The sequence below is a fragment of the Anser brachyrhynchus genome (genome assembly GCF_964034855.1).
Source record: "Anser brachyrhynchus genome assembly, chromosome: 27".
Taxonomy (NCBI): domain Eukaryota; kingdom Metazoa; phylum Chordata; class Aves; order Anseriformes; family Anatidae; genus Anser; species Anser brachyrhynchus.
The window spans coordinates 4113480-4138787 of NC_137720.1; the positions used below are offsets into that span (position 1 = coordinate 4113480).

At 42.9% G+C, this 25308-nt stretch overlaps 1 protein-coding gene across 6 annotated transcripts in view; it reads left to right on the forward strand.

Annotated features, from left to right (window-relative positions):
- Positions 1-25308, forward strand: part of IGFN1 (immunoglobulin like and fibronectin type III domain containing 1) — a 60883-nt gene that overhangs the window by 14588 nt on the left and 20987 nt on the right. For all 6 annotated transcript variants that reach the window (XM_080569638.1, XM_080569642.1, XM_080569641.1 and 3 more), the window contains 11 exons: positions 11620-11760; positions 16157-16225; positions 16746-16868; positions 19224-19363; positions 19861-19960; positions 20570-20617; positions 21516-21561; positions 22333-22507; positions 23114-23227; positions 24187-24358; positions 24999-25271. In XM_080569638.1, coding sequence (XP_080425764.1) covers positions 16207-16225; positions 16746-16868; positions 19224-19363; positions 19861-19960; positions 20570-20617; positions 21516-21561; positions 22333-22507; positions 23114-23227; positions 24187-24358; positions 24999-25271 — 1210 coding nt within the window. In that variant the 5' untranslated portion in view covers positions 11620-11760; positions 16157-16206. The remainder of the gene's footprint in view (positions 1-11619; positions 11761-16156; positions 16226-16745; positions 16869-19223; positions 19364-19860; positions 19961-20569; positions 20618-21515; positions 21562-22332; positions 22508-23113; positions 23228-24186; positions 24359-24998; positions 25272-25308) is intronic.

The window sequence follows — 25308 nt, forward strand, 5'->3', positions numbered from 1 at the left end:
AGAATATTCATTCCTTAGGCGAAACGTTTAAGGAACTGCTAGAACTACTAGTGTCTGAAAGAGGCTTCAATTCTTGGAGACTTATAAAGGCAAACTGGGGCTGTCCCTCTCCTTTTACCTTCTGGTTGAGCTCAGAAATCAGCTGACATAGTTAAGCTGACAGTCATTAAATTTATATGTCCTTTGCTCCTGTCATTCTGTCCTCCTGTCTGATCTGGCAGTTTGGGTCTGTTGACCTTTGTGGCATGTAGCAAAGCCAGTGTATCTTGGCTTCTGTCTCAGACGGCTGTGGCTTGTTGCTTAAGGAAGTTTATTTCTCAGGGATATAGTCATAAGTCAGCAATGTGCATGTTCTATTTTTGTAGACATACCTAGAGAGTCAGGAAGAAGGCCAAAACTCTTCCAGAGGAGACAGACAGCAGATCTCAATGTTCTTATCAATGAGATGTAAGTTCATAAGCTACAAAGAAGATACAAATTGTACAACAGGATAAATAAAGAGAGAGGACACAGAAAACAAATGTGCCTGCACGGTGACGTGACACCAGAGGAAGACAATGATAAATAGGTAAATACTTTAGGAAGAAAAAGCTGTAATTCTAGGGTAGATGTACAGGACAAAGAACTAAAGCAAATTTTGAAAACTGGGTATATAGTCCTAATACACACAACACATAGAAATACTCTATTCATATTCTTGCAGAAGGTGGGCAGCAGCAGTTAATGGTTGATTTGACTGCTCCCTGCTTTTTGGAATCCTGGGCTGCTAGACATCTTGCTCTCTGTGCTAGGTTGCACCTCCTGCATCAGCAGCCTCCCACCTCTGCTGCTGATGGTTTGGGGTGGAACCCAAGTTCTTTATTATTGTCAGGAAAGGAATGGTAAGGATGGCCAAGAGACGCATCTCGCTTGTGTGTTCCTCTTCCCAGTGGGGAGTGGGAAACTGTCAACGTGACCCAGCTAGCCATGAGGATCCAGGTGGAGTCCAAAATTGTAGTGACACTGAGGAATACAGGCCAGCCCTCACAGATGAGAAACCTGAGTTTTTTCTCCTTCTCTCCTTCACCACATGCTGCATAAGCAGCTCTGCTCCTTTATGGTCACTGCGAGGAACAATACTTTTGTTCTTTTTTAAACCCCTTCAAAGTAGACACACTCGTTGGGAGAAAAGAGGAGAGTAAGCGGTGAGTGCAAAATGGGATATGCCTGAAAAATAAGCTGAATTAAACTGGAAAGCAGGTGAATGGCTGTAGGATGACCCATTTGCTGTCATGAACATAGATAGCTCCAAACCATCTGATACTCTCACATCTGTCAATCAAAGAGATTGATAAGGACATGCTGGGCTTTGTATAGGCCCAAACTGCAAGCAATTTGCTTGCCATTCAGTTTGCCTCAGAGCAACAGACCAGCTCCCTCTAAATTCGGGGTTAACCAGGGCCTTTGCGTGGGTCTTGTTTCCTCCTGCTCAGCTTCTGGCACTGGTATTGTCTGCCCGGCCACCCATCCCAGAAGACAGCCCTCCCTCATCTGTCACCCGTTTTGACACAGGATCTGTCTCTGACACCCACTCCTCCTTTCCTCCCTTCTCCTAATATTGCCATGATGTATCGGCACCCCTGACATTATCCTGCCCATTTCAATGATGCATCTATCCATCCATCTGCCATGAAAAGTGACCTGCTCACTATGTCCCTCCGCCCTTCAATCAGACAGGAGCCTGCCTGTCTGTCTGACCAGAGGCAGGCAGAGCGTGCTTCATGGTTGAAAATACAGAGAGCGTGAGACCTGATGTCACCAAAAGCAATACTTAAAAAGTAGCTCATGGAGACTGTCAGAGGACCAAGTTGTAAACTGGGCTACAAGGTACAATATCATCACACGGTTCCTATTCAGAGGCTCTGCCTTTCCCAGGCAGTTGCAAAAATATCTGTGTTGTAGGAAATAATATTGCAACAAGACAACCGAGCTCAATGTGAGACCTTAAAGGAGGGGAAGGTGATTTTATTTTAAAACAAAATATTTTAATTCACTCCTATACACATGTACCCTCAAGGAACCAGGTGCTTATATCCCAGTGGTCGTCCCAGCACACAGGCACCAAGATGCAAGCATCCAAGTGACTCCTGTGACTGCAGGGAAGGCTCCAGGTACTCAGTACCCAATAGTCAGGTCTGAACATTTCAAACTGAGGTGGCTTGCGAAATGAAGTTTGGGGTCTTCAGGAGCCTTGAAGTATCGGTAGAATTTATCATCTAGCACTATCAGGACTAGGCCATGTAGCAATCTGATCATCATTTTTTGGTGGCATCTTTTGTTAGGCATCTAACATGGTCTGTGGTGGTCTCAGGCTGAGTAACTGAGGACATGGACGTGCAGACTTGTTACGTTGGCTTTGATGATCACTGGAGACTGTTGCCATCACTGTTCCTGCTCTGTTCACCTACAAGTGCCGTTGAGTGCACCTGGTCAGTAAGGCCTTTGCCCTGCTTCTCCTACCCCTTCCATCATGGAGCAGCTCTGTTTTTCCTGCTCTCTGAATTCCAATTCTTACGAGCATTCCTGTGCTAAGGTTCCTGGCGTGGCCTTGTGACTGGTAGTGAGCAGTAAAGGCCTGTGGCAGAGCCTGTCACGTATTAGGTCACCATCACATGGGAGAACGAGTGAGGGAACTGGCTGCCACAGGGTGTTTGGGGGAAAAAAGCTCAGCTGCGTACACGATGGAGTAAAGTCCCTCACAAGGCCAGCACGAACCCCACAACTGTCAGCCAAGACAGTTATAGGGTGACATCAGACCTGCTTTGGGCCCGAACCCAAGAAAACATTTGTAGGCTGGGCACTTACCGTCTTGCTTAGTGTCATCTGTCCTTTTCCGTGCATACAGGCAGGAGGTCAGGTTACCCTGATAGCAATCGGAGCTTACAAGGGCAGGCTTCTCTCTGTTAGTGGTACTGGGCCAGGTGAGCTCCACTGATTCTCCTTAGCCACTTATTCCACTTGAAGGAGACTGGAAGAGGTGAATCAGAAACCCAGTTTGGTCATTCCTGCTGTTTAGGTTTTGGCCAATTTCTTTTATGTGACTCTGAATGCTTGGAGCATGCTCATGTTCTGCTGCTTTCCTGAAGAGACAATAACTGATCCAGTGGGTGCCGGTGGGGGAAAGGGACATGCAGTGGTTGAAAAAGCAGCTCTGGTGGCAATGACCCTTTGTCTTGTGGCTGAACTCCCTGGAAGTCTCCAAGTGCTCTTGGATGCTTCTGTAACTCTTATTCTCTGCCTCACAGGTGCTCATTGCCTCTTCAGAAGGCCTTAAGTCAACTAGGAGGGGAGTTTGGGTTTACTCCCTGGGCTTGGGTAATGGAGAGGTGTCCCAGCCCTTCACCTGGTAGAGTTTCTGTCTTTGAACCATGTCCAATCCATGTCTGGGTGCATATGCTGAGCTCCTGACTGTTGGCTAGGTCGTTCAGCTAATTGGTTTTCCAGAGAATCTAGCTACTGGACATCAGCCTCACCACAGGCAAAAATTCCAGAGATTACTGGAATAATAGACCACTTCAAAATAACCTTTGGTGCCTCTGAGCCGTGAGAGATGCTCTACTACCAGGCTGCATCCTGGTTTTGCACAGAGCCTGTGCTCTGGATCCAAAACAGTGTTGCAGTTACTGTAGGACATCCATCAGGACTAAACGCTGGGAGTCTGAAAACTGTCTGAGATGGGACATCTGCATTCCTCTTAGATGGGGGAATCCCATCCCCATAGTCACACTGGATTTGTGCTGGACATCCCCACTCTACCAGCAGGATCATGGCCTCGTTGCACATTCCTCAAAAACCTTGGAAGAGTAGCTGCACTACAAGAAAGCAATGCCTGTAGCATTTTAAAGCATTTTAGCAACTTGCCTTAGCTGTCCGAGGTATTGTACATTAGGCAACTTGCACAACTGTCTCTTAGTGTCCATGTCCACTTCCTTGAGACTCTGTGTGTCTTGAGCATAAAGCTTGAGAAGAGCACAGAGTGAATTGTATTCTTGCTCTTTCACAACAAACGCTCAGGGTTCTCAGGATTAATGCACTGGTTGCCCATTTCTCTGTTTTATCCTCATTTGATTGAGAAGTGAGATTTTTGTGCTCTCAGTATAACTGCTAACAGACAATTTGATGACTGGGTTGCAAACATAGAAGTGTAGAGGGACAGGGCTGGTTGAGCTGGCTGTGCTTTAGGATAATACTCTGTGGGAGAGTAACAAAATCTGTCTGTGTCGTAAATAAACCTGAATAGCTTATTTTGGCAAAGAATTTTCATTCCTGACAGATGCAATTTTGAGACAACCAATAACCACTTGCTAATCTAGGATGAAATACTGTTGGAATCTGACATCTTCAGGTCAGCTCATAGAATTTGGTGGGTTTCCAGTGGAGTCTTCTCTCACATGTCTAAAAGGAAATAATCTTTATGAGGGCTGTCAAAGAGAAGGGAATGCCCAGGCTTACAAATCATTGAAGCAAGTTATTGGAAAGGGATGTGCCAGAGGATTGCTAAGTAAAGCACGTTACATAAGGCTGCCCTTTGGGTTTCTGAGGTCTGGTAACTGGGACATTTTCAAGTTTATCAGACTGAGTTTAGTATCTCCTGCGTTGTTAGTACTTCCCTACTTTTTGAGGCAGACCTTTTGCATTTTCCTGGCTGTAAATGCACATAAAGATGTGTAAATGTGATTCTTTGGGATGCGCCACCTGCACCTTAATGACTTAAATCTGTTACTGTATTATCTCAGCAAATTGTGGGACAGTCCAAGCTATCTCACCAACAGGAAGAACTCTCAGCGACTGAATGGGGAGGTAGGAAATCCTCATATCAGCTGGGCATTATGATGGCCAAGGAACTGAGGAGCTCACCTCAGAAAACTGGTTAATTTGTACTAAAGGAGTTAAGGAGTGATAACGCCATTTGGGTTAGTTGATTTCTTGGGAAGTACATAAAATGCAAACATTCTGTTCTCCTGCTACTTTATCTTGGTACCTCTTGCTGTGCTTTCTTTATGATTAGTTGCTTAGCCAGTCTTGGTGCACTGGTGGTATAGTTTTACACAGCAGGGCAAGGGGCCCATTGCTTGGTGTGAGGGGGCTTACCTTCATAGAATCCTAGAAAATCCCGAGTTGGAAGGAAGCCTCCAGGATCATCAGGTTCACCTCCAGGCTCCACAAAGGACCAAAAATCAGAGCCTATGTCTGGGAGCGTTGTCCAAATGCTTCTTGAACTCAGCTCAGTGCTGTGACCACGTCCCTGGGGAGCCTGTCCCAGTGCCCGACCACCTCTGGGTACAGAACCTCTCCCTAACCCCCAGCCTGACCCTCCCCTGTCCCAGCTCCACGCCGTCCCCTCGGGTCCTGTCGCTGTCCCCAGAGAGCAGAGCTCAGCGCCTGCCCCCCCGCTCCCCTCGTGAGGGAGCTGCAGGCCGCCATGAGGCCTCCCCTCGGCCTGCTCTGCTCTGGGCCGAGCAAACCAAGGCACCTCAGCCGCTCCTCACACGTCTTCCCCTCAGGCCCTTCACCATCTTTGTAGCCCTCCTTTGGACGTTCTCTAGTAGTTTTATGTCCTTTTCGTACCGTGGTGCCCCAAACTGAAGACAGTACTGATGGTGAGGCTGCCTGTCACTGTAAAGGGGTGTACAAAGCTATGTGGGTAAGAGAGACTTCTCTCAGCCATCCAGCTAGGGCACAGGCTCATGCTTTTCACCTGCAAGCTAATAAATTCATATTACTAGGGTGAGCTGGTGCTGTGAAGTGCTCTAATTCCTTCACTTCTATTCATAATACTAACTCTTCAAAGAGTTCTTAAGAAAAGAGCATTTTTTTAGAAGACTTATTCTTAAATGAGCTTGGCCACTCACTTTAACCAAAGTTCAATGTATCTGATCAATTAGTAACCCTAATTATTCTTGAGATTTGTTTCAAGGCAATTAAGCTACAGTTTCCTTTAGAACATACAGGGCCATTCAGTTGCATGAAAGTTTTTAATGAATCACTGCGAAGAGGAAACACAATCTGCAGAAAAAGCACCACTCCCAAACTACTTGTCAAATATTGAAGAATTATGTTAATCTCAGATTTGTCCAGCACCCTTACTGGTATGGACTGAAATAATAACAAATAGGAGACAGGTGCATCAGGTTCCCGTAAAAAAAAAAAAAAAATCATCTGGATGTCTCACAGGCTAACAGCTCCGTGACAGGCTTCCTCTACTAGAGGGAGAGGGCGAGAGAGAGAGATTAAGTGTGAGAGAAGGAGAGGCAGAAGTCGAGACAGGGAGCAGCTGAGGAGGATCCCAGGGACCCAGCACTGATCCCACAGCTGAGCACTGACTGCAGAAAGGACACGGGAGCTGCAGCTTTGACAGCACTCCGAGTAGAAGAGGACCTCTTGGGAGACGTGCATAGGTCAGTGCTTTTTACCTGTTTCAGATGAGTAGCTGTGGTTGCGGTTAGCTAAAGGCATGTTTGAGCTCCTTGTGATCACCTTCGCAAGGCAGAAAAGCTGACCGGTGGGGAATAGTGGACACCACTAGTTCTATACCCACATAAAGGAAAACTCTGTGACCTCTTTGTGAAATTGTCGTATTCCTGGGGCAAGCAGGGGCTGAAGGGGAGAGACATCCTCTCCTTCCATCATGGTTATTTCTTTCTATTTCAATTATTTCTCTGTTGGATGCTGGCATAATTTTCCAGCTCTGGGTAAGACTTATTTTATTCTGACAATTGAGTGCTGGATACAGTTTGACAGAGGACAGCCTTCAGAAGGAATGGGACAGCATTCCCAGCAACGGGAGTCCTCTGTCACCTCTGTGGGTGCCAGGCATTAACTTGTGCAGGTAAAGGACAGGCAGGGCAGTACTAGAACAATGTTGAAAATAATGTTCAGGCATCCCGCAAAGAAAGCGGGAAGGCAGTGTGTGCTGTGGCTTCTTGGAATTTCAGAGAGATTTTCTGTAGTATTTGTTTCAGTGACAAACTTCCTTGCATGTGAGGGTATGAAATATTAAAATAGTTTGTAATGTGAGGACTGGGCATTTCTCATCTGTTGCTACTGGCAGGTTGGGGAAACAAATCAGAAGTGGGGTATTTATTAAGCGCTCTTTTTGCATGTAAATTTAAAGTGGGGGAAATGAGAAGAAGCCTCATAACTTGAATCCCTTGCGGCATCTGAATAGTGCCGCTTGCCTTACTGTGCAGTGAGTGCTTGCTCGAGTGTTGGTGCACGCGGAATGGTTCAAACATACCTAGATAACTTTAACTGGCGCAGAAGATGTTTGGCAAATCCCAGTAACCATATGGGGTCACATGAAAGCAGCTAAAGCATACCTTATTCTCTATAGTCATTAAAGAGGACAACGTGTTTTAAATATAATTTTCGTTAGTGTCTCAGGGAGGGGTGAAAAGTACTGAAGGGCTGATAAGTCTGGTAATATGTTGATGTTTAATCACATACTTTCTGAATCCGTGTTTAAAACCCCTATTGCCATCTATTTTGTTTTCCCAAACACAAAACAGTAAGCAAATTCCACACACTGCCCAGCTCAGGCATTGGAGCATGCAGCAAAGTGAATCGGGAGGGCAGCTACCACAAGAGAAAAGTAGGAATATCAGGTTTATAGGCAGCCAGGCTCCGTTTCAATTGTGGATTGTGCTAGCAACCCCCTTCAGTCAGTCATGGATGCAAACAGATTAAATCAGTCCTGAAGGAAATAGTAGGCATTCTGTACGCCGTGGGAAGGAGGGAGCTAATCTGCAGTGTGAAAGCGGAGTACTGGTGCTTCTTGAATTTGTTCCTCTGCTTTTAATCTTTTCCGTATATTGAGTTGCATCTCAGTGTGTGAAAATCCAGCTAACTGCAGTGGGTTTAATCACGGCTTTGTATGAACAGTGATGATGGACCTCAGCTTGCTGGTAAACTGGGAAACTGGCATCTTGGATGTGGGATGTAAAAATAACCAAGGCTTTGGGCCCTAAAATAGTCCCTTAAATTTCTTCTGCAGTGTACAACATGGATGATCTGGTGTTGAGGGGCTGGGTTGGGCATGGACATCTGCTGAGATGGAACCGTGAGTTTTTGGGGCACCACATTTATATAAAATCAAATACGAGTCCAGAAGACTCATCTGGGGCAGCCATGTGCATGGTGTGACTGTTGCTCATCCTGATGCAGGGTGTTTTCCTGGTAAAAACAAAATGCTGTTCTGTGATCCATTTGATTCCTAGCGTGATCTGATGGAAAAAATGTCTCTTTACACGTACATGACCAGCGAGACCAGTACTGTCAGATTCACCTGACTGAATATGGTACATAGGGCTGCAGGTAAATGAGAGCCTTTGCTGAATTTAGACTTTTATTCCATTTTCTATGCCCTTGCCCATCCTTAAATGAATGCAACTTTTTTTTTTTTCATATTGTATTTTCAAATATTATGTTTTTGAGAATCTCACTGCTATTATGCCAAAGTGGATGTTGTACCTGACTCTTGAGCTTTGTACATCATGACCCACTGCTTATCTCTGAATATTTCTGCCCAAAGGCCCCACTGACGTCACCCTGACCTTCAGTGCTGTGACTGACCAGATACCCATGCTGCCAAGGATGGCTTGGCCAAGTGGCTCTAATGGGAGATGAGCTTTTGACCTTGGTTTTCTGTTGGCAGACTGGAAAATCTGTTCAGCGTTTTGGACTCTTCAGGTCTTAATTTCTTCTTGCTCTGTCTGGGCCACGTAGTAGGCACCAATAGTCTCTAGGAAGAGTTGTGCCACTCATCTACCAATTCTGACTGGTGATTTTGTATGTACCAAAGAGGATGGGAATTATAGAGAAAACACGATTCTTCCAATCTTCTCTTTCTAATTAAAATGTACTTTTAAATTCAGTCCTGAAATATCTGTCCTGCAGCTGTTGCCTCTTGACACTTCTTCGCTGCCCTTCGTTAGGGGAATGAACTTGCTTCCAGGGAAAAAAGCACCCTCTTTGCATTGAAAGCGGTGACCGCTGCTGAATGTACAGGGCTCCGTTCTGACATTTTGCGGGTTTTCAATGGTATGTGTTAGCTTATCCACTGGCATGCAGGGGTTAACAGGACTTTTGGGTGGGCGGGTGGAAAACAAGCTGTGAAATGGAAGAAGGTCACCCTCTTGGAGGGGTTTACTCAGTCACAGATGGTTTTAAGTTATCAGTCCCTTATAGGAGAGGTCTCCATCCCTTCCCCCCCCCCCCCCCCCCAGTAAAACCTATGTGAACCAGGGCTGGAAATACGACAAAGTCCTATCAAGTCCAGGTCCAGCGCACCAGGCAGAATTGTGGCTCTCCTGGTGCTTGCTAGAACCAGCTGTCTATATAGCTAGGAGTTCCTCAGCCATTCAGGCTGACTCCAAGTGCTAAACGCGATTTGAGACTAAATACCATTGGCAATGCAATTTTCAGTGGGGAGCGTATGTAGGTAAGGGAGCCGCAGTAAGCCTCACGGCTCTGGATAGCTTACGTCCTCTAGTTGGGCTAACTCTGCTAAGTGGAAGGCTCTTGCAACAGCTGATGAGAACTGAATTCAGGCTTCAGTAGAAACCAATCAATGGGGCGCATCCCATGGCTTACACGAAGCGTTACCGTCTTTAGAGACCTGTGAAGCAGCTGTTTTTATTCAAGGTGCTCACTGTTAAGACTACAGTGCCCGAAGAACCGCGTGATACAACTGCTGCCCTACGCCCATGAGACTAACATCCAAGGAATTATTCTTGGGATGATCGTTAGTCAATGAACAGGTCATGGGAAACCCACTAGGACACTGCTAGAAGGTGGTGTCTGCTGCTGTGTGAAAGTGTTTTTTCAGCAGCAGATGAAAGGCATTGTCTTAATTTCTTGGCTTGCTTCTACTTTTTTACTACTGTAAATATAACAACAGATGTAAAATCAAATTGTCTTGGCCCTAAGATCACCTTGAGCAATCAAATTTCCCTATACTGATGTTGTTTTCTTATGATTTGGAAAGGTGTAAATATTGTCACCAGCCATAACTGTCAGGAAGAAAGAAGGAATGAAGAAACTTACTCCAGAATTTCATTTTCCCATTTCCCTTTTAAACTGTCAATTAATATGATGTTCCCTAGCCCTGCAAAGAAGCTCTTGACCAGGTTTGAGCAACCCGGTCTAGTGGAAGGTGTCTTGCCCATGGCAGGGGGAGTTGGAATTAGATGCTCTTTAAGGTCCCTTCCAACCCAAAGCATTCTGTGGGTCTGGGATTCCATCCCTGGATTGGAACAGTTGACAGATCGTGCTGCCACCACCAGCGTCTCTTCCACTGAAAGATCGCTTCTCTGAGACTAGCGGAAATGGTGCCCTTCATGATCCTTCTGTCCTTGACCTATCTAACTCGAGCCTTAGTTACAGGACCAAGTTTGTACTGTATGTTCCCTTCCCATTAATTACAGATTTTAGAACTTGTAATCTTGTAGGACACCAAAAGAAACCTTGTTCTGGTTCTGCTAGCCATGACAGCATGTGAACCGTGGACATCATGATAAGAATACTTTCTTTGCCAACTACTGGAGCCAGCCCTTCTTCTCAGAGTTGAACGTGGGGATTTAATGTTGTACGGTATGGATTGAATGCAATATATGGTTGACAGTGCAAAGGAAAAAAGATTGTTTGCTCTCAACCAAAAATGAATGAAAGGGGAGTTCCAGACTGAGCAGACCTGGCTGCCTGCGTGCTGTGCATGCAGAAGATAGCTTTCAGTCTCAGACTGGCCATCTCTGTGGATGCAACCAACTAGAGAGAGGTGCCTTTGCTCCCAAGTGGGCTTTCTGGGTATAGGAAGGAAGGTTAACAAGTTGCAAAGGTAAATTGGAAGCAAAAGATTTTGGGGCACAATATGGTGCGTTTCCAGGGAAAACCTGCCAGTGGAAATCAGTAGCCTTGTTGCTGCTCATGGGAACAGGGATCAGTCTGTGACTGTGCTGGAAGCAAAGGCTGCAGCGAGAGGTGTCTCTTTGGGCTATGGCAGTGAAGCTGTTCTGGGAGGAACTATTTCCTTCAGACGTCTCAAGAGTCTCCCAGTCTGTATTCTACTATGAAGACCAAGCCCAGGCTTGGTTTCCCAATGTACAAATGCCAGAATCCACTGTTCTTACTTCTCTGCTAAGGAATTTTGAGCTCTCCTACGGACTTGTGACCTCTGAGAACCCATCTACTGGTGTGTCCTACAAAACTTGGACGTACAGCTTGTCCTTTCCTTGAACAAACCATTGATCCTCACAAATGTTTGTCCCTTGTGGCACAAAGTCTTGACCCAGCTGGCACTTGGAAATGCACCATTGCCGTGACTGATGGTCGCATATGACCAAGTTGGCCAACTGCCTTGCTTGAGGCTTGCTGGGTTCCCATGCTGCAGTGGGAGTGAAGTGGGTGTATAACCAACACAACTGCTCGCAGTGCAGTGTAGACATCCCGGCCAGGCAGCTACTGAACACAGGCTTGCCTTCCAGGAGAGGGGAGAGGTGCGAGGGGGACAAGAATGTATTGTTTCTTCTACCACTTAGTGATATTTAGGGCAGACTAATAAGGGATGTGGCTTCTTCCATACAGATTGCGGATATCTGTGACCAAGAGACCTCCTGAACAGCTTTGAAGAGCTCTGTCATCTGAGTCAACGGACAAAGCCACCGTGGTCCTAGGAGGCGCAGTGTTGAATTAAAGCACTGTCAGCTCAGAAGCTCAACCTGTAAGGTAGTGCGTTTGGTCATGCTGTCACTGAGATTTGTGTGGGGGTGATACAGAGCTGGGGGGATGAGGTGCAACCTTCACTGTCATGGTGTGTTGCTGTGGTCTGCGAATTGCTCATAAGTTTTCTGGGAATGGTGGTGTCCCACAGCAAGCACTGATTTCCCTGGTTAGAAGGCAGGTTCTAGGAGACCTGCCGCAAGTTTCCCATGGAGCTAACGTGTGACATGTAGCACAGGTATGCTCTCTTTTCTACCATTTGTTATCTTGGAGGCATTGCTTCTTGTGACAGCAAGTATGGATAAGTTGTTTTTTCTTCTGAACATTTAGTAAAACTTGTATTTGCTCTGCAATACTTGCTGTAAATTCATCAACTGTATGAAAATGTGTGTCTGTTATGAAAGAAATTATGGTATCTGGTGTGTGCATACATAAATTGTAGACAGCATGAGCAATCGCTTACATGCATAATCCCTGAGGCAGAAGAGAAGATCAAGCCAAATATAGATTTTCCGAAGGAATAAGTCACATAAAATCTGATCCTTGGGCATTCCTCCTCGCTCTATACAAGGCCTCCATTCATCACAGGAGTACTTGTGGCATTCCCCCTCTGTGACCTACTCAAAAGTTTTCATGAAGTTGCACTTCTTACAGTTGCTGGCCTTCAGTTTTGCGGCTCTAACAGAAGTATGAGACTTTCCATTAAAAAATCATCTGAGATGGGAAGACTCAAACTCAAAATATCGTTTAATGTTAACAAACAATCAAACAAAGCCTACCCAAAGCTAAAAGAGAAATTTTAGGTGGGAGATTCTTCTGGATCTGCTAGTGTAAAACACAGTTTGGATTTGGGATTGAACACACAATTTGAACATTCACTGTGTTGGAACTGTCCTGATTTTTATGAATTACAAAGAGAAATAGAATGCTGCATCTGTTGCTGATTAATTTATTATAATGATTTAAGTCTTCTACTGTGGTCTGTACTAATGGCTTTGTACCCCACCTGTGCTGTGCTTGCGCCAATAGTAAATCCCAAGCCCCTGGATCCATCACCTGCATATGAATCGCTTGCTTGCTGCCTGTCACTTCTCTACAGGTTTGCCTAATTTTGCTCACCAGGCTTTGCCAGCAGTTATATCATAACTCGTCTGTGTTCTACTGGCTGAACCCCATAAATAACTACTTGTGACACCACTTGTACCACCAAATCCTGTGACTTCCAAATGTTTTCCTTATTCACTTAGCTGATTTATGGCCTATCACTAGTGCCGTCATAGTACAAAAGGGAATGGGCTCTTGCACTGTCTCGTCTGGATAGATTGATGGATACACAGGATGAAAGGCAGACCTCCCATCCCTTCAGGCTGTCTGGTTTATTTTGCCAGTCTAAAAATGTTGTCAGTAGTCAAGTGTTTGCTTCTGTTCTGCATTCACAGCAGTGGAAGCTTTGCCACTGTCTCTAAAGGGGACATCTCTGCCCCTGAAAACCAGATAGATTTCTACATGGGATAAGAAATAGCCAAGTCCTATCTTGGTTATCTGAATGAGGCTAGCGGATGAAGTCCTCTGTTTTTCAGAGGACTGAGAGTGTTGAGCTAATTCCAGCATTAGCCCTGTTATGCTAGGACTGTTGGTGAAGAGCGTTTGATAGAGGAGGGGTTTGCTGCCCTTTGGAAGCATTTGTCTGCCTCTTTTGACTAAATGGCAACATCAGCGATCATCTTAGTGCACAGGACTTTGGTTCAGGCAACTGTGGGTGGAGATATAAATTCTACCATGACAATTTTTGGAAGGTTTTTGCTGTCTTTCATTTCTTTAAAAAACAAACAACAACAACAAAAAAAAAACAACTGTGATTTATTTTTTTCTAGGATTAAACTGAAGTCAAAGTAAAACAAGGTTATTAATGTAATAAGGGAGTAGAAATTTTAAAAGTAAGCAGGACATATTCTGAAAGTTTTTGTGCCAGCTGATACGGTATTTCCAAAACCACATTTAACATGGAAGACACTAGAAAATATGATGTGGTTGGATTAATTCCGCTGAAGGAATGTTCTCTTGCATATCCTGGCAATGTTATTTTAACTTTGCAGTCAATGTGTGGCATTAGGATGCTTCTGTCTCACTCTCCAGAAGGCAAGAATTCACAGGAGTTTAAGGACTCACAGCAGCTTATCTTTAATCCATGTCAATTTCTGAAATATTTAAGGCCATGTTAACTCAGCAGTTTACACACAGTGCATATTGAGAGGATGCATGTATGATGTCTATTACTATATGTATGAATATAGTCAGTATTTTTATTTTTTCAGCTAGGTTTGAGAGTAGCCATCTCTTTGTAGTTTGGAATTACGTTAGCATATGTCCACAGTCGCACCTGAAAACCCCTGATTGACTTGACACTTGATGACATAAGAAAAAAATGAATTTCTTAACGGCTTTGGACCTGAGGAGCACGTTCGTGTTTCAGTATAGATGCTTGTCAGAATTGCCTAATGTAGGAGGGAAGAAATCTTGAGAAGCGAAGGGCGAATGTAAGCCTAGCGTAAAGAGAGCTTAGGGGAATACTGTTGCAAGCTAATGACAAGTAGTCACGTTTGTGTAGAGTTAGACATTTCAGCTCCTGGAGTGGTGACATGTTTAGGAAGATGCAAGACTGTGAAAGGCAGTAGGGGATTATAGTGTTTGCTATTAATACAGTTCAGTACCTTGGAGGACAAATGAATACCATCAGGAGATAGTGATTAAGAGTCTCTGAAGAGCTCTGCCACTTGCTGTGCAGTGCCTTGCCTGGTGCAACCTGGAATCGTCTTTTGATCATTTCAGTTTTGCATTTTTCCTTCCCACGAGCTGTTCATTCCCTTCATTTGCAATTTTTAAAACACCACAAATAGATTTTTACAGTAGAAGGTATAAGATAATGCCAAAATATCAGTGTTCCAGCTAGTGTGTGTGGATATGTAAAACTAGTGGATAGTAACACCCACACCAGACTGGGGTGGTGTTAGAGGGGACTTGACCATCCTTCACACAGTCCCACATATCGTTTCCTGTTTCTATCATTTTACGGGCATTTCCACTAAATTTAGTGAGGCTAACAGAATGATTTTCCAAGTAATCAGTAGTGATCCTGTAGTTGTTTGAGATTTGTATAGTGTGTAGAGCCCTAAAATGAGATATATGTTAAAAACAGTAGAGTCAGTGCTTTGTTGTGGAGAGATGTCTATGTTCTTATTTGCAACTACCAATGAATTGAAAAATGAAATTTATCCTCTTGGTTCAGAATTTGACTCAAAAACACCGAGTTACACTGTCTTTGGCCTGTCTGTGGGACATAGAGCACAAATGATTTTTTTGGTAGCTTAGTTGTTTTTTACCCTCAGCTGAAACCAGGTTTCACACAGATAACACAGCTCTGAGCCAGATGTATAATAGGGAAATGCCGGGGTCCTACCCAGCGTTTTCATCAGGTGTAGTGTGGCAATACATGGTTGCATGAACGTCAGTTGATACAGGAAACAGAAAGAAGATCAAAGGTGTGCTGTCAAAGTCCCTCTTCCTTTTAAAACTGGTAAGGGTTGCAGTCACAACACAGCCTGACTGTGTTGAGCAAAGGAGTGCAGACGGGTAAGCAGAGACATAGCATTAATCCCACATGGGAATCTAATCTAATTGCTCTTTCAGAGCTGCAGTAACTCTATAGTTTCTGATCATCTCTCATATGACAAGAAATCTGCCTTCACAATTTGCTTGCAAGATAGTGATGTGTTACATTATTTGCTGTCTACTTTATAAATACAGGGAAAGAGACGCCTTTGACAGAGGGTCACATGAGTGATCTATAACAATAACTAGTTAATGCCAAGTTCACACTTCACCATTTCCTTCTAGAGTAAGTACTAGTTTATAGTGTGCTCTCAGGTCTGTTGCTAATTTAGACGAGCTTACTTAGATCAGGACGTGCTTCTCCTTCGTGCCCCAGTTTAGACATCCATCTCTGTGGCTTTCTTCTCAGCAACTGCTCTTGCCATCCATCAGAACTCACCGCGTGAGTGCCATGTGGTGTAATATTTGCTTGAAACATGAGAGGAGGTCTTTGGAGGAAAGCCAGATGACATGTAAATGGATGATGTGTCAGAGGGATGCTGTTAGATGCGTTTGTTTTCAGCTTAGCCCCACTAGCCATTTTCCTACCTGGTTTGCATCATGCTTATGGTTCAAAACTGTCATGATGTGATTTGGAAAGGGGTGGCAGAGCTATGTTGGCTGTCAGGCATTTCTCAACTGGGATGCTGGGATGTAGCAAGCGAGGAAGGGCAAACTGCATCATAAAGGTGAGCAGCGTTAAGGTCTTTCATCTCCTTTGTGAACTGTAAATAATGTTTTGTCTTCTTCACAGGAGAGCCTGTAGCCTATTTGTGCTGACCACAAGCAGCTGAGCACAGCATCATGACAAGCCATCGGGCAGGTGAGAGAACAGCCACAGCTGTGGAACCTATCTGGACTAACCCTGAGAATAAGCCCAACTTGCTTTTGGTGTTGTTTGGCAACTAGTTGTCTGTCTCTCACCACCACCAGGAGAGACACCAGAAACTGGCCCATCAGGTTCCGCTGACCTTTGCAGTAGGGTTTTCCTCATGGCAGACTTTGAATTTTTATTTGGAATAATGACTGACGTAAAAGCATTCTCTGTCCAAAACACTGCTAGGCGTGTAAGCTATTGTGGCCCTGGACTGCTATCTTGATTGCAGATTTTCCCATTTCAGCCATAGCTGTGCAATAAGTCAACACAAAATCACAGACCTTAATGCTCCAGCCTGTGGATACATTCCCAGCCTGAAGTACAAGAACGGATGGTTCCTTTCTTGTCCAAGTGGAGCAGAGCAGAAACCCTCCCTGTTCTACAGGGAGGTGATGCAGATTGCGTGACCATTTCTAAAACACAAACGCATTATCTTAATTGAATGTATTTTTCCTTGCCTTTCTAGTGAAATCCTACAAGAAATCTTCTGTCCCAGGAGTAAATATTGCCCAATTTGTGGATAAGATTCCAGAAGGATGCAGTACACCTGACTTTGAGCGGAAACCTGTCACTCTAACATTGCAGGAAGGTGAGATTCTTAAAAAAAAAAAAGTTAGTCACAGACCCACAGGCTTGATTCCGTGTCTCCCCTATGTCAATTTTCCAGATTAAATCAAGCTAGTTTCTAAAGAGATTTGACTAGACCACAAAAAGTATTGTGTGGCCAAAGTCTATGTACTACTTAGGAAAGTTCCATTAGTACTGCTGGAGCTCTCCTGAGTTTTAACTATTGTATGTGCAATCAAAATATGGCTCCTAATGTATACAACAAATCCTGTGAATTATTGCAGGAAGATCTCAAGATAAGCATTTTGTAGCAAAAGGTTAAACACCTTGAAAAATGTTCATTGGAACGGGTTGCCCAGGGAAGTGGTGGAGTCACTGTCCCTGGAGGTCTTTAAGGAGAGGGTAGATGTGGTACTTAGGGATGTGGTTTAGTGGGCAATATTGGTGGTAGGTGGTGGATGGTTGGACTAGATGATCTTAGAGGTCTTTTTCAGCCTTAATGATTCTATGGTTTTTATTTTCCTGTTTAACTAACTGGATTCATGAATGTTCAGCACAAGATTAGCTGCCTTTTAAAGTAAGAGGAACCGCTGGTGTGCTATTTAGGCTGTAGTTCTCCATCAAGAAGCAATGCAAATTGTCCATAGAGGAGGCAAATAATGAGCCAAGGCGCAAAATCAATGGGAAGCTTTCCGGTAATCTTTCTACCCTTACAGCGAGTATCTTTTTGGAGTGGATAGCCTGCGTAGTTCGTGTAGCACCTCCTTCCTCACGAGCCTGAACAATTTCTAGCACCCTGGATTTCAGTGTTGTCACACCCATGTGTCGATATCCACGGGCCATTGAAATTTTAAGAAGGAGCACAGTGGCCTCTAGTGGTGCATCGCACCTCCACCACCTGCCTTTCGCCTGCGAGTTTCAGGCATGAACCGAATCAGTGGTCGGTCATACTTTCTATGTTATTTCATTCAATGTAGGTTCTGCATGGTCCATATACAAAATATTAGGGCGTTAAGGTCATCCATTGCATAAAGAGAATTCAGTGTCTATGCAGATGCACTCTGAGTTTCTTTTTATTTTATTTTATTTTTTTTTTATTTTATTGTTGCATCATTTCATTCAGTGAATGGATTAGCTGGTACTCCAAGCTGTTACAATTTGACAAAAGTATAATCAATTGGATTCAGACTTTAATAATAGTTCTGGTACTGCAATCTTGGAAAAACTGTGAAGAAAGATTCTTTTCGTAAGAATCTGTTGGCTGCATGGCCAACAGAGCTTGATGCATCATATTTTTTTTTTTTGCTGGTGACTGCAGAAGGGTGTGGGAAATATTGCAAGACTTTCTGGGGTGACATTTTAACATTGTTGGTCATCTGAAGACCAAAACTATTACAAAGGAAAGATAATAATCATTTCCTCCCCGAGCAACATCCACTCATCTCCTTTTCTGTTCCAGTGTGACACCCCCACTTACCTACACATGAGTCACTTCTCTGATTAGTTGTTTTATGTCTCCTAAGACTTTGAAGCTGTTGGAGATTTCAGTGGTCAGCTGCAGTATACTCAGGTTATTAGAGGAGAGATGGAGAGACCTCACAGGTGAACCCCATTCTCTTCTCCCTTCCTTGTCTCTTCAGATAGCAGAGCCTGTGTGTTTGGAGTGCAAGGGAATTAGTCCCTTAGTTCAAGTCTAGGCTGTGGCACTTTTCCCTATGTCAATAATGACAGGGTTTGTCTATATTCAATCGTAAAAGGTCTTTAAATGGGGTGTTAGCCTGCCAGCCGAGACTGCTAACACCCTCTAATCATTTCTGTAATCAACAGAGCTATAGCAAGTTCAGCTTAGATGTGCTACTGGCACAATTTTGGTCCATACCAACTTGTACACACTACCTATATGATAGCCATTCTCCTCAAGCATGTAAGCATGTATTCCCTACTACTTCTTACTATTAAGAGAGTTGAAAATCAGACCAAGATAGCAAAAAAAAAAAAGAGGAAAAAAAAAAGAGGAAAAAAAAGCTTTCTCTATCCACATGGATGTGCAATAAAAATGCAGGGAGAGTCCATATTTGTCCCTGGTGAATTTTAAAGTTAGTTTTTAAATCTCTTTGAAAGCTGGTGAGTTAGACAAGGTTATTAGATTATTGCAGGTATCTTGCATTAAATGCTCAAATTCCTCCAAATTAAATTGGTAATTTAGGCATTCTTCACAGAGAGAACCAAAAGAATTATTTTTAAAGAATGTTTCTGTCCAAAACAGCAGAGGTGGCTCACTCTGAGGATCACTTTATTGATAACACAAGGAGCCTGACATGAGAATCTTTATGCTCAAGCTTGTCTTCAATAACTAATTTCTTGCCTCTTTCAAAAGGTAAAAATGCCATTTTCAGAGCAGTGGTCAAAGGTGTTCCAACCCCTGAGGTGAAATGGAGGCGTGCAAAAGGAGAAATGGACGATCCTGGCAAATATGAAATATTCTTCAATAAAGTTATAAATGAATACGTTCTGAAGGTAAAGATCAAATACTGTGGACAGGACACACAAAGCAGGGAGCACAATGAAAAGGGGAAGCCTGCAGTGGGCTATCAGGGTGGAAACATCAGCATCTAGCAAAAGTGGTTAGGTAGTCAACTACTAGAAAAGCCTAAAACACAGCTCAGTACTGAATTGCATCACTCCACCTATATAATGATGATCAAGATGAAACAGGAAGAGAAGCTGAATGTCAAAATAGATGCAGATCACAAATACTAGAGATGATGACATTGTGAGAATTTATTCTCTTAAAATGTGCCAAAAGAGCAAAATGGTCTAAATATTTCACAAATAAAAGAAAATATAGATATCATCAGGTCTGAAATGGCACAAAAGTCAAATGAGCCATTTTTGGAGTCATTCTGAGAACAGAAGAAAGATCTGAAATTTCACCAAGTAGCTGTCTTATTAGAAGTTGAATAAGTGAACCACAGTACATGGCTGCAAGCTCTTCCTATGTTCTTCTTTTTAAGATAAATAAACTCACTGTAGACGACACTGATGTGTACCGTTGCTTTGCTGTAAATGAATATGGGGAAGCTACATGCTCTGCTGGCCTCAGGATCATACAGGGTAAGACTGACTAGTTCTGTAGTCCAAATATCCTGTGGTCCCATGTAATCGGCTTCAATGTCCCTCGGGGGTGGGTGCCCAGAGCATTGTCTAAGTATCCTTGGTGTGAAGGGCTATTTTCTACCTCATTGAGGACTGGAGGTCTTCTGCAACTTCCCCCGCTTAGGTGACTCCATGACAATACGAGCTTTAAGGCAACACAGAAGAAGATGGATATTGTTATCGATGCACCAGACCATGCCAAGAAGCTCTGGATTTAGTGTTAAATTGGCTTGATCCTTTTTTTTTTATCATGTTGGACAAGTTGGTCAATCTTCTTTTTGTACCATTACTTAAACTGTAAGCTTCAACTGTAAGGGCAGAAACAATCTCGTCCACTGCACAGAGTATCCAATAAGCACAGAAGCAATTGCAATAGAAATGTTGCACTATAGGTGGGGATGACTAGGAATCAGTGTCAAGCTAACAACGAAATCCAGACTAGAATTTCCTCTTGCACTGATGACAGATGCATAGATTTTATGGTTCATAGGCTTACTGATGTTAGTCTATGTTATCTTGTTCATCTTATGAATTGCTTTTCATTTGTTTTCTCTTCTAAACTCTCAGTTGGCTTTAAGAGGAAAGCACAATATGTTCCTGCTCAGTCTGCTGATGGTGAGTTATATATATATATATGTATACTTTTTTTTTTGCATTCCAAATACTTATCTATCTAGTACATTTTTTGCTTATTCTTCTTCATTGCTCTGTGAAAGAAAAACAGGAGGTGGGGAGGAGCAAACATGAAATGAAACAGTTACATTATTAGCATGCTATCAGAGAAAGTGCTAAAGGCCTTTGAGGAAGGAATAGGAAAACATTACCAGGACCTACCTGCCTCCCTAGCTTTATCAGGGGAAAGAATTGTTTAATCTTGTATAGACCTTACAGCAGAAACAAAGGAAATATTAAGTCATTTAGTCTCCATTCTGAGGAAATAAACAGTAGCATAATTCTTTAGGAGGTTCTCTGTCTTTTATGGCCTTGAAACTTACCCAAACTTGTTAAATAAATAAAATAAAATAAAGTAAGAGAAGGTTAATGTATCTCTAGTGTTCTGTCTGCACTTTCTGCTTGCTGTTTACTTTTGGGTAAAGTGACATTTTTAAACATGACTTTGAGCTATTACAAATAATGATTCTAGGTGTGTGCTAGAAAAGGATTTTTGGCTGTCAAATTCATCAAACACGTTAATGTGGCTGGAAAATTGTGGGTCTCTAGAGTGTCCTCTCTAGAAAGAGAGGAAAGCTCCGTAGAAAGCAGTGACCTTTAATGATACTAAAAGAACATGAGTTTGGCAGATGAACCTGTAAGCTTTCCAGCAGTTTTTTAGTAAAGTATAAAAACATCACCAGAGGTAAACACAGAATAGTGGAATGGTCTCCTGTTGGGGGCTGTTTAGCATTATCTTCTTTTGGGGACCATATCTTAGAGTGTTGGGCGTCTGATTTTTTGTTGTTGTTTTAATCCCTCCCTCTCTGTTGTGTGTCGTCATCCCGCCCCCTCGTAACAGAATTGAAGAAGAAGCTTCAGGACCTCAGGAAGCTGCTGAGGAAGCGGTAAGCCTCCGTATAATGAAGGCCATTTTTACACTTCCCAGAGGTTTCTTGATATGGTAACTTCATAGACCTTCATGCCAATATGTTGTTTCCAAAGTTGCTGTGAGACAGCATATGGACAGACATATCAGAACAGTTTGCTACTATCTGTGAGACTGAGATGAACACGAGGTACCAACCTTGCCTTGAAGTGTATGTTCCTTTGCACTAGAAGATTTTGACTTTAAAAGGTCTGTTTCTCCACTTCCCCATTTTAAGCTCACAAGTAACTTCATGGCTGAGTGGCAAATCTTCATGTAATGGTCTCTCTGGGCAATCAGGGACTGAGCCCTGGTTCCCATGCCATCTGCAGTCTGCCATGTGCCCATTGCTGAGCTCCCTTTACTTCCCAAGCAGGAAACCTCAAACACTGCCTAATGGGAATGATCTCTGGCCTATGTAAACTCCTGAACTGTGCCGAGAAATAATTTGGGAAAGTACAGGTTGGCCTGGGCCAAACTGTGCCAGCGGCTCTGATAAGTAATTGTCCAGACTGCTAAATTTACAGTGCTCTATATGTCCCAGGGCAAGACTATTCCCTGACACCGTTTCATTTGGTAGTCTAGATACAGAAAGCCTGTGCCAGAAGAGTCTTATCCTTTCTTGTCTATATGTACAGGAGCAAGTGAACTACAGAAATGATGGAGAGTAAACTGAAAGAGGATTAAGTATAGAAAAAAGACATCTTACTGTCTTTCAAAAATTCTTGATTTTTTTCCCCCTGTTTCCAAGGGCCCCAGTACCAAAACAAAAAACATTGGATAAAGAAGCAATCTTTCAACTGTTACTACACGCAGATAGAAGAGATTATGAGAAAATCTGTATTAAGTATGGAATTTCTGACTTCCGTGGCATGCTGAGAAAGCTTCAGGAGATGAGAAGGGATGCAGAGAGTGAACAAGGAGAGGTAGGATAAACTGAAAACAATGAATGCACTGATTTTTAACAAGGTGCCAAGTCCTACAGTTCCTCAGTAGCTTCTGAAAATGGGCTAAACCTTCCTAAATTGCATTGCAGATGAAAATGTTATTGTATGACAGGCAACGATTTGTGACAATGTTTTAAAGTCCTACTTCTATATTGATGCAGATGAAAAAACTACCTACTTTTTTGGAGTTGACTTCATAGATTTTAGGGGATAGTGAACTTAGGATAATCCTTTTATTGAACCACATAGCTAAATTCTGTATTCAGTTGTCTGTGATAAGAATTCCAACACTGAATTGGAGAGTTATATGCCTCAGAGTCAAAAGTGCCCGTCGCATACAGAGTATGTAGAAACCTGGACGGGTAGAGATTGTTTAGCGTATGAATGACCAGGGCACAGCATGTACAACACAATTTGCCCACCAGAAGAACCTCTGGACATTTACAGGTGCTTCTTCTATACACAAAGTTAGAAGTAGCTCTTTTCTCTGCAGATAGAAGGTAGATTTCACATTTGTTCAACAACTTAAGAACTTCTGTCTTGGCAGCCATATCATTTACCAAGTTCTTGTATCTTTCTTTGCAGTTAATTCACAGTATCAGAAATATGCAACATATCAAGGTCAACAAGGATGGAACTGCTACATTTGTCCTAGAGATGGACCTGAAAAATAGTAACAGCAAAATTTATCTGCTTAAGGTAAGGCTTAAGATGAGTCGCCCAGGTCGTAAATCACTGTAGTTGTCTGCATTAAATGCTTGATCCACTGGGCAGCATCTGAGAGCAAATAAGAATCTTAAAGTAGTCTGTCTATCACAGAATCATTGACTGATTAGGGAAAAGCATTGGTGTGGGGGTCCAGGTGATCTTTGGTGGTGAATATCACTTGGGATTTATAGATCCAAGTACAGTGGAAACATTTCTGTCAGTTACGGACATCCTTTTTGCTTCAAATAAGTGAGCTCTTCAGATAAGAGTAAATTCTAGCAATGTCTTTCAGGCTGCAGAAATTCTGCAGTCTCATACCAGAAAGACAGACTGATTTAATTCATTTGAGTGTTATATTCCATTCTAATTCACTTCTTTGGTAAAAGATATCAAGGAAGTAAAACATCCCATCCATTTATGTAGTTGTGTTGCTGTGATCCTCATGTGATCAGGGTTGTGGATGTTCCACTGGAAGATACATTTCAGTAAAACTGCAGTTAGTAGCTTTAATGTACGTAAAAATTGAATTCATTAAAGAGGTCAGGCTAACTAAGAACTTGTGAATTGAATGCATAACATGAGACCTATACAACCACAACATGGAGAAGGTAACCTAAATGTATCACAGACTGGAGAGTTGTGAACTTGCCTGCTTATCTATCTTTGAAGTTGCTGAAATCTTTGAAGTTACAGTGACTGTGTTAGTTAAGCTTCAACAACTTACTTGTGCTTATTACCACTTTGCCTAGTTTGAGAGTCAGATGCTGTATTCTGTGCAGGACTTACTGCACATGGTATTGCTTGTGTGCTGTTTACTTTAAATAGCAATAGAGTGTAGACTTCTCTCTTGCCACTCATTGATATCAATAGCAAAAATTTGGCCTGATTTATTTGAAATGCCTTGTGCTAGTTGTGTGTTGTCTTTAAGAGTATGTTGTTTCTCTTCCTAGGATGGTGAGAGGCTCAGATATGGAACAGGGGATGAATACAGAAAGCACTACCTGAGGCGGATTGGAAAAAGGTATAATTTCATTGTCAACGATGTGCAGCCAGAAGATGCAGGCTTATATCAAGTCAGAGTGGAAGATGTACCTGTTTTCTCAACTGAACTGGATGCTGAATGTAAGGATTTCAGTTAGATGTATCTGATCTGCAGCTGTATCAAGAAATTATTTTTGCTGGAAAGTTTCATGTAGGAGCATATGCAAAGCTCAGCAGTCAAAGCTGATGACAACAGAAGACTTTTTTGTGTTGCTTAATAATGGTTTGCTCCTTATGACACAGGTGAAAAACATCTGGAAGGTGATTATGTGGTATGGATGTTGCATTTGTTGTCCAAAGGACTAGGTTCAAGTACCCTTTGGACTTCTGGATGGTAGTTGACAAATTCCTTAACTTACCCTATGCTGTAGTTTATTTTTGTAAGCTTAACATAACAACGGTCAACCTCAATACTAGTATCAGGATGCTGAAATACATTAATGACTACAAATTACCAGCACATCACAGTGATGGATAGTATAAATGCTTATACTAAGATAATAAAGACAAAAATCTACCTCTCTATACTGTAGAAGTAGGCACAGGAGCATGTCTCAGTCTTTTTTTTTTTTTTGTCTGCCTAAAGTAGTGTTCACAGGCATGGCAAGTTCCTGTCTTTCTTCCTTCAGCTGCAGCAAGTTTTCTTCTGAGACGACAGAAATAACTATTTCTTTTCTGTAGCCTTTGATTTGTGTTTTTTCTTTTTTTTTTTCCATTCCAGCCATTCCTGTGAGATTTCAGCAGCCACTCAGTGATGTGCATTGTCCCGAGAAGGGAAATGCTGTCTTTGAGTGTACCCTACGCAGTCCTTGCTATGATGCTGTGTGGCTACATAAAACCCACCCCCTTGAGGCAAGTGAGAAGCACCAGATCTCCATGACCCCTGACGGTATGACCCATCAGCTTGTTATCAAGGATGTTGTGGCCTCTGACAATGGCATGTACACACTCGACACTGGACTCTGTTCCTCAAATGCCTATCTTCTTGTAGAGTGTAAGTGACACTATATTTTTCACACAGTGTTGGCCTG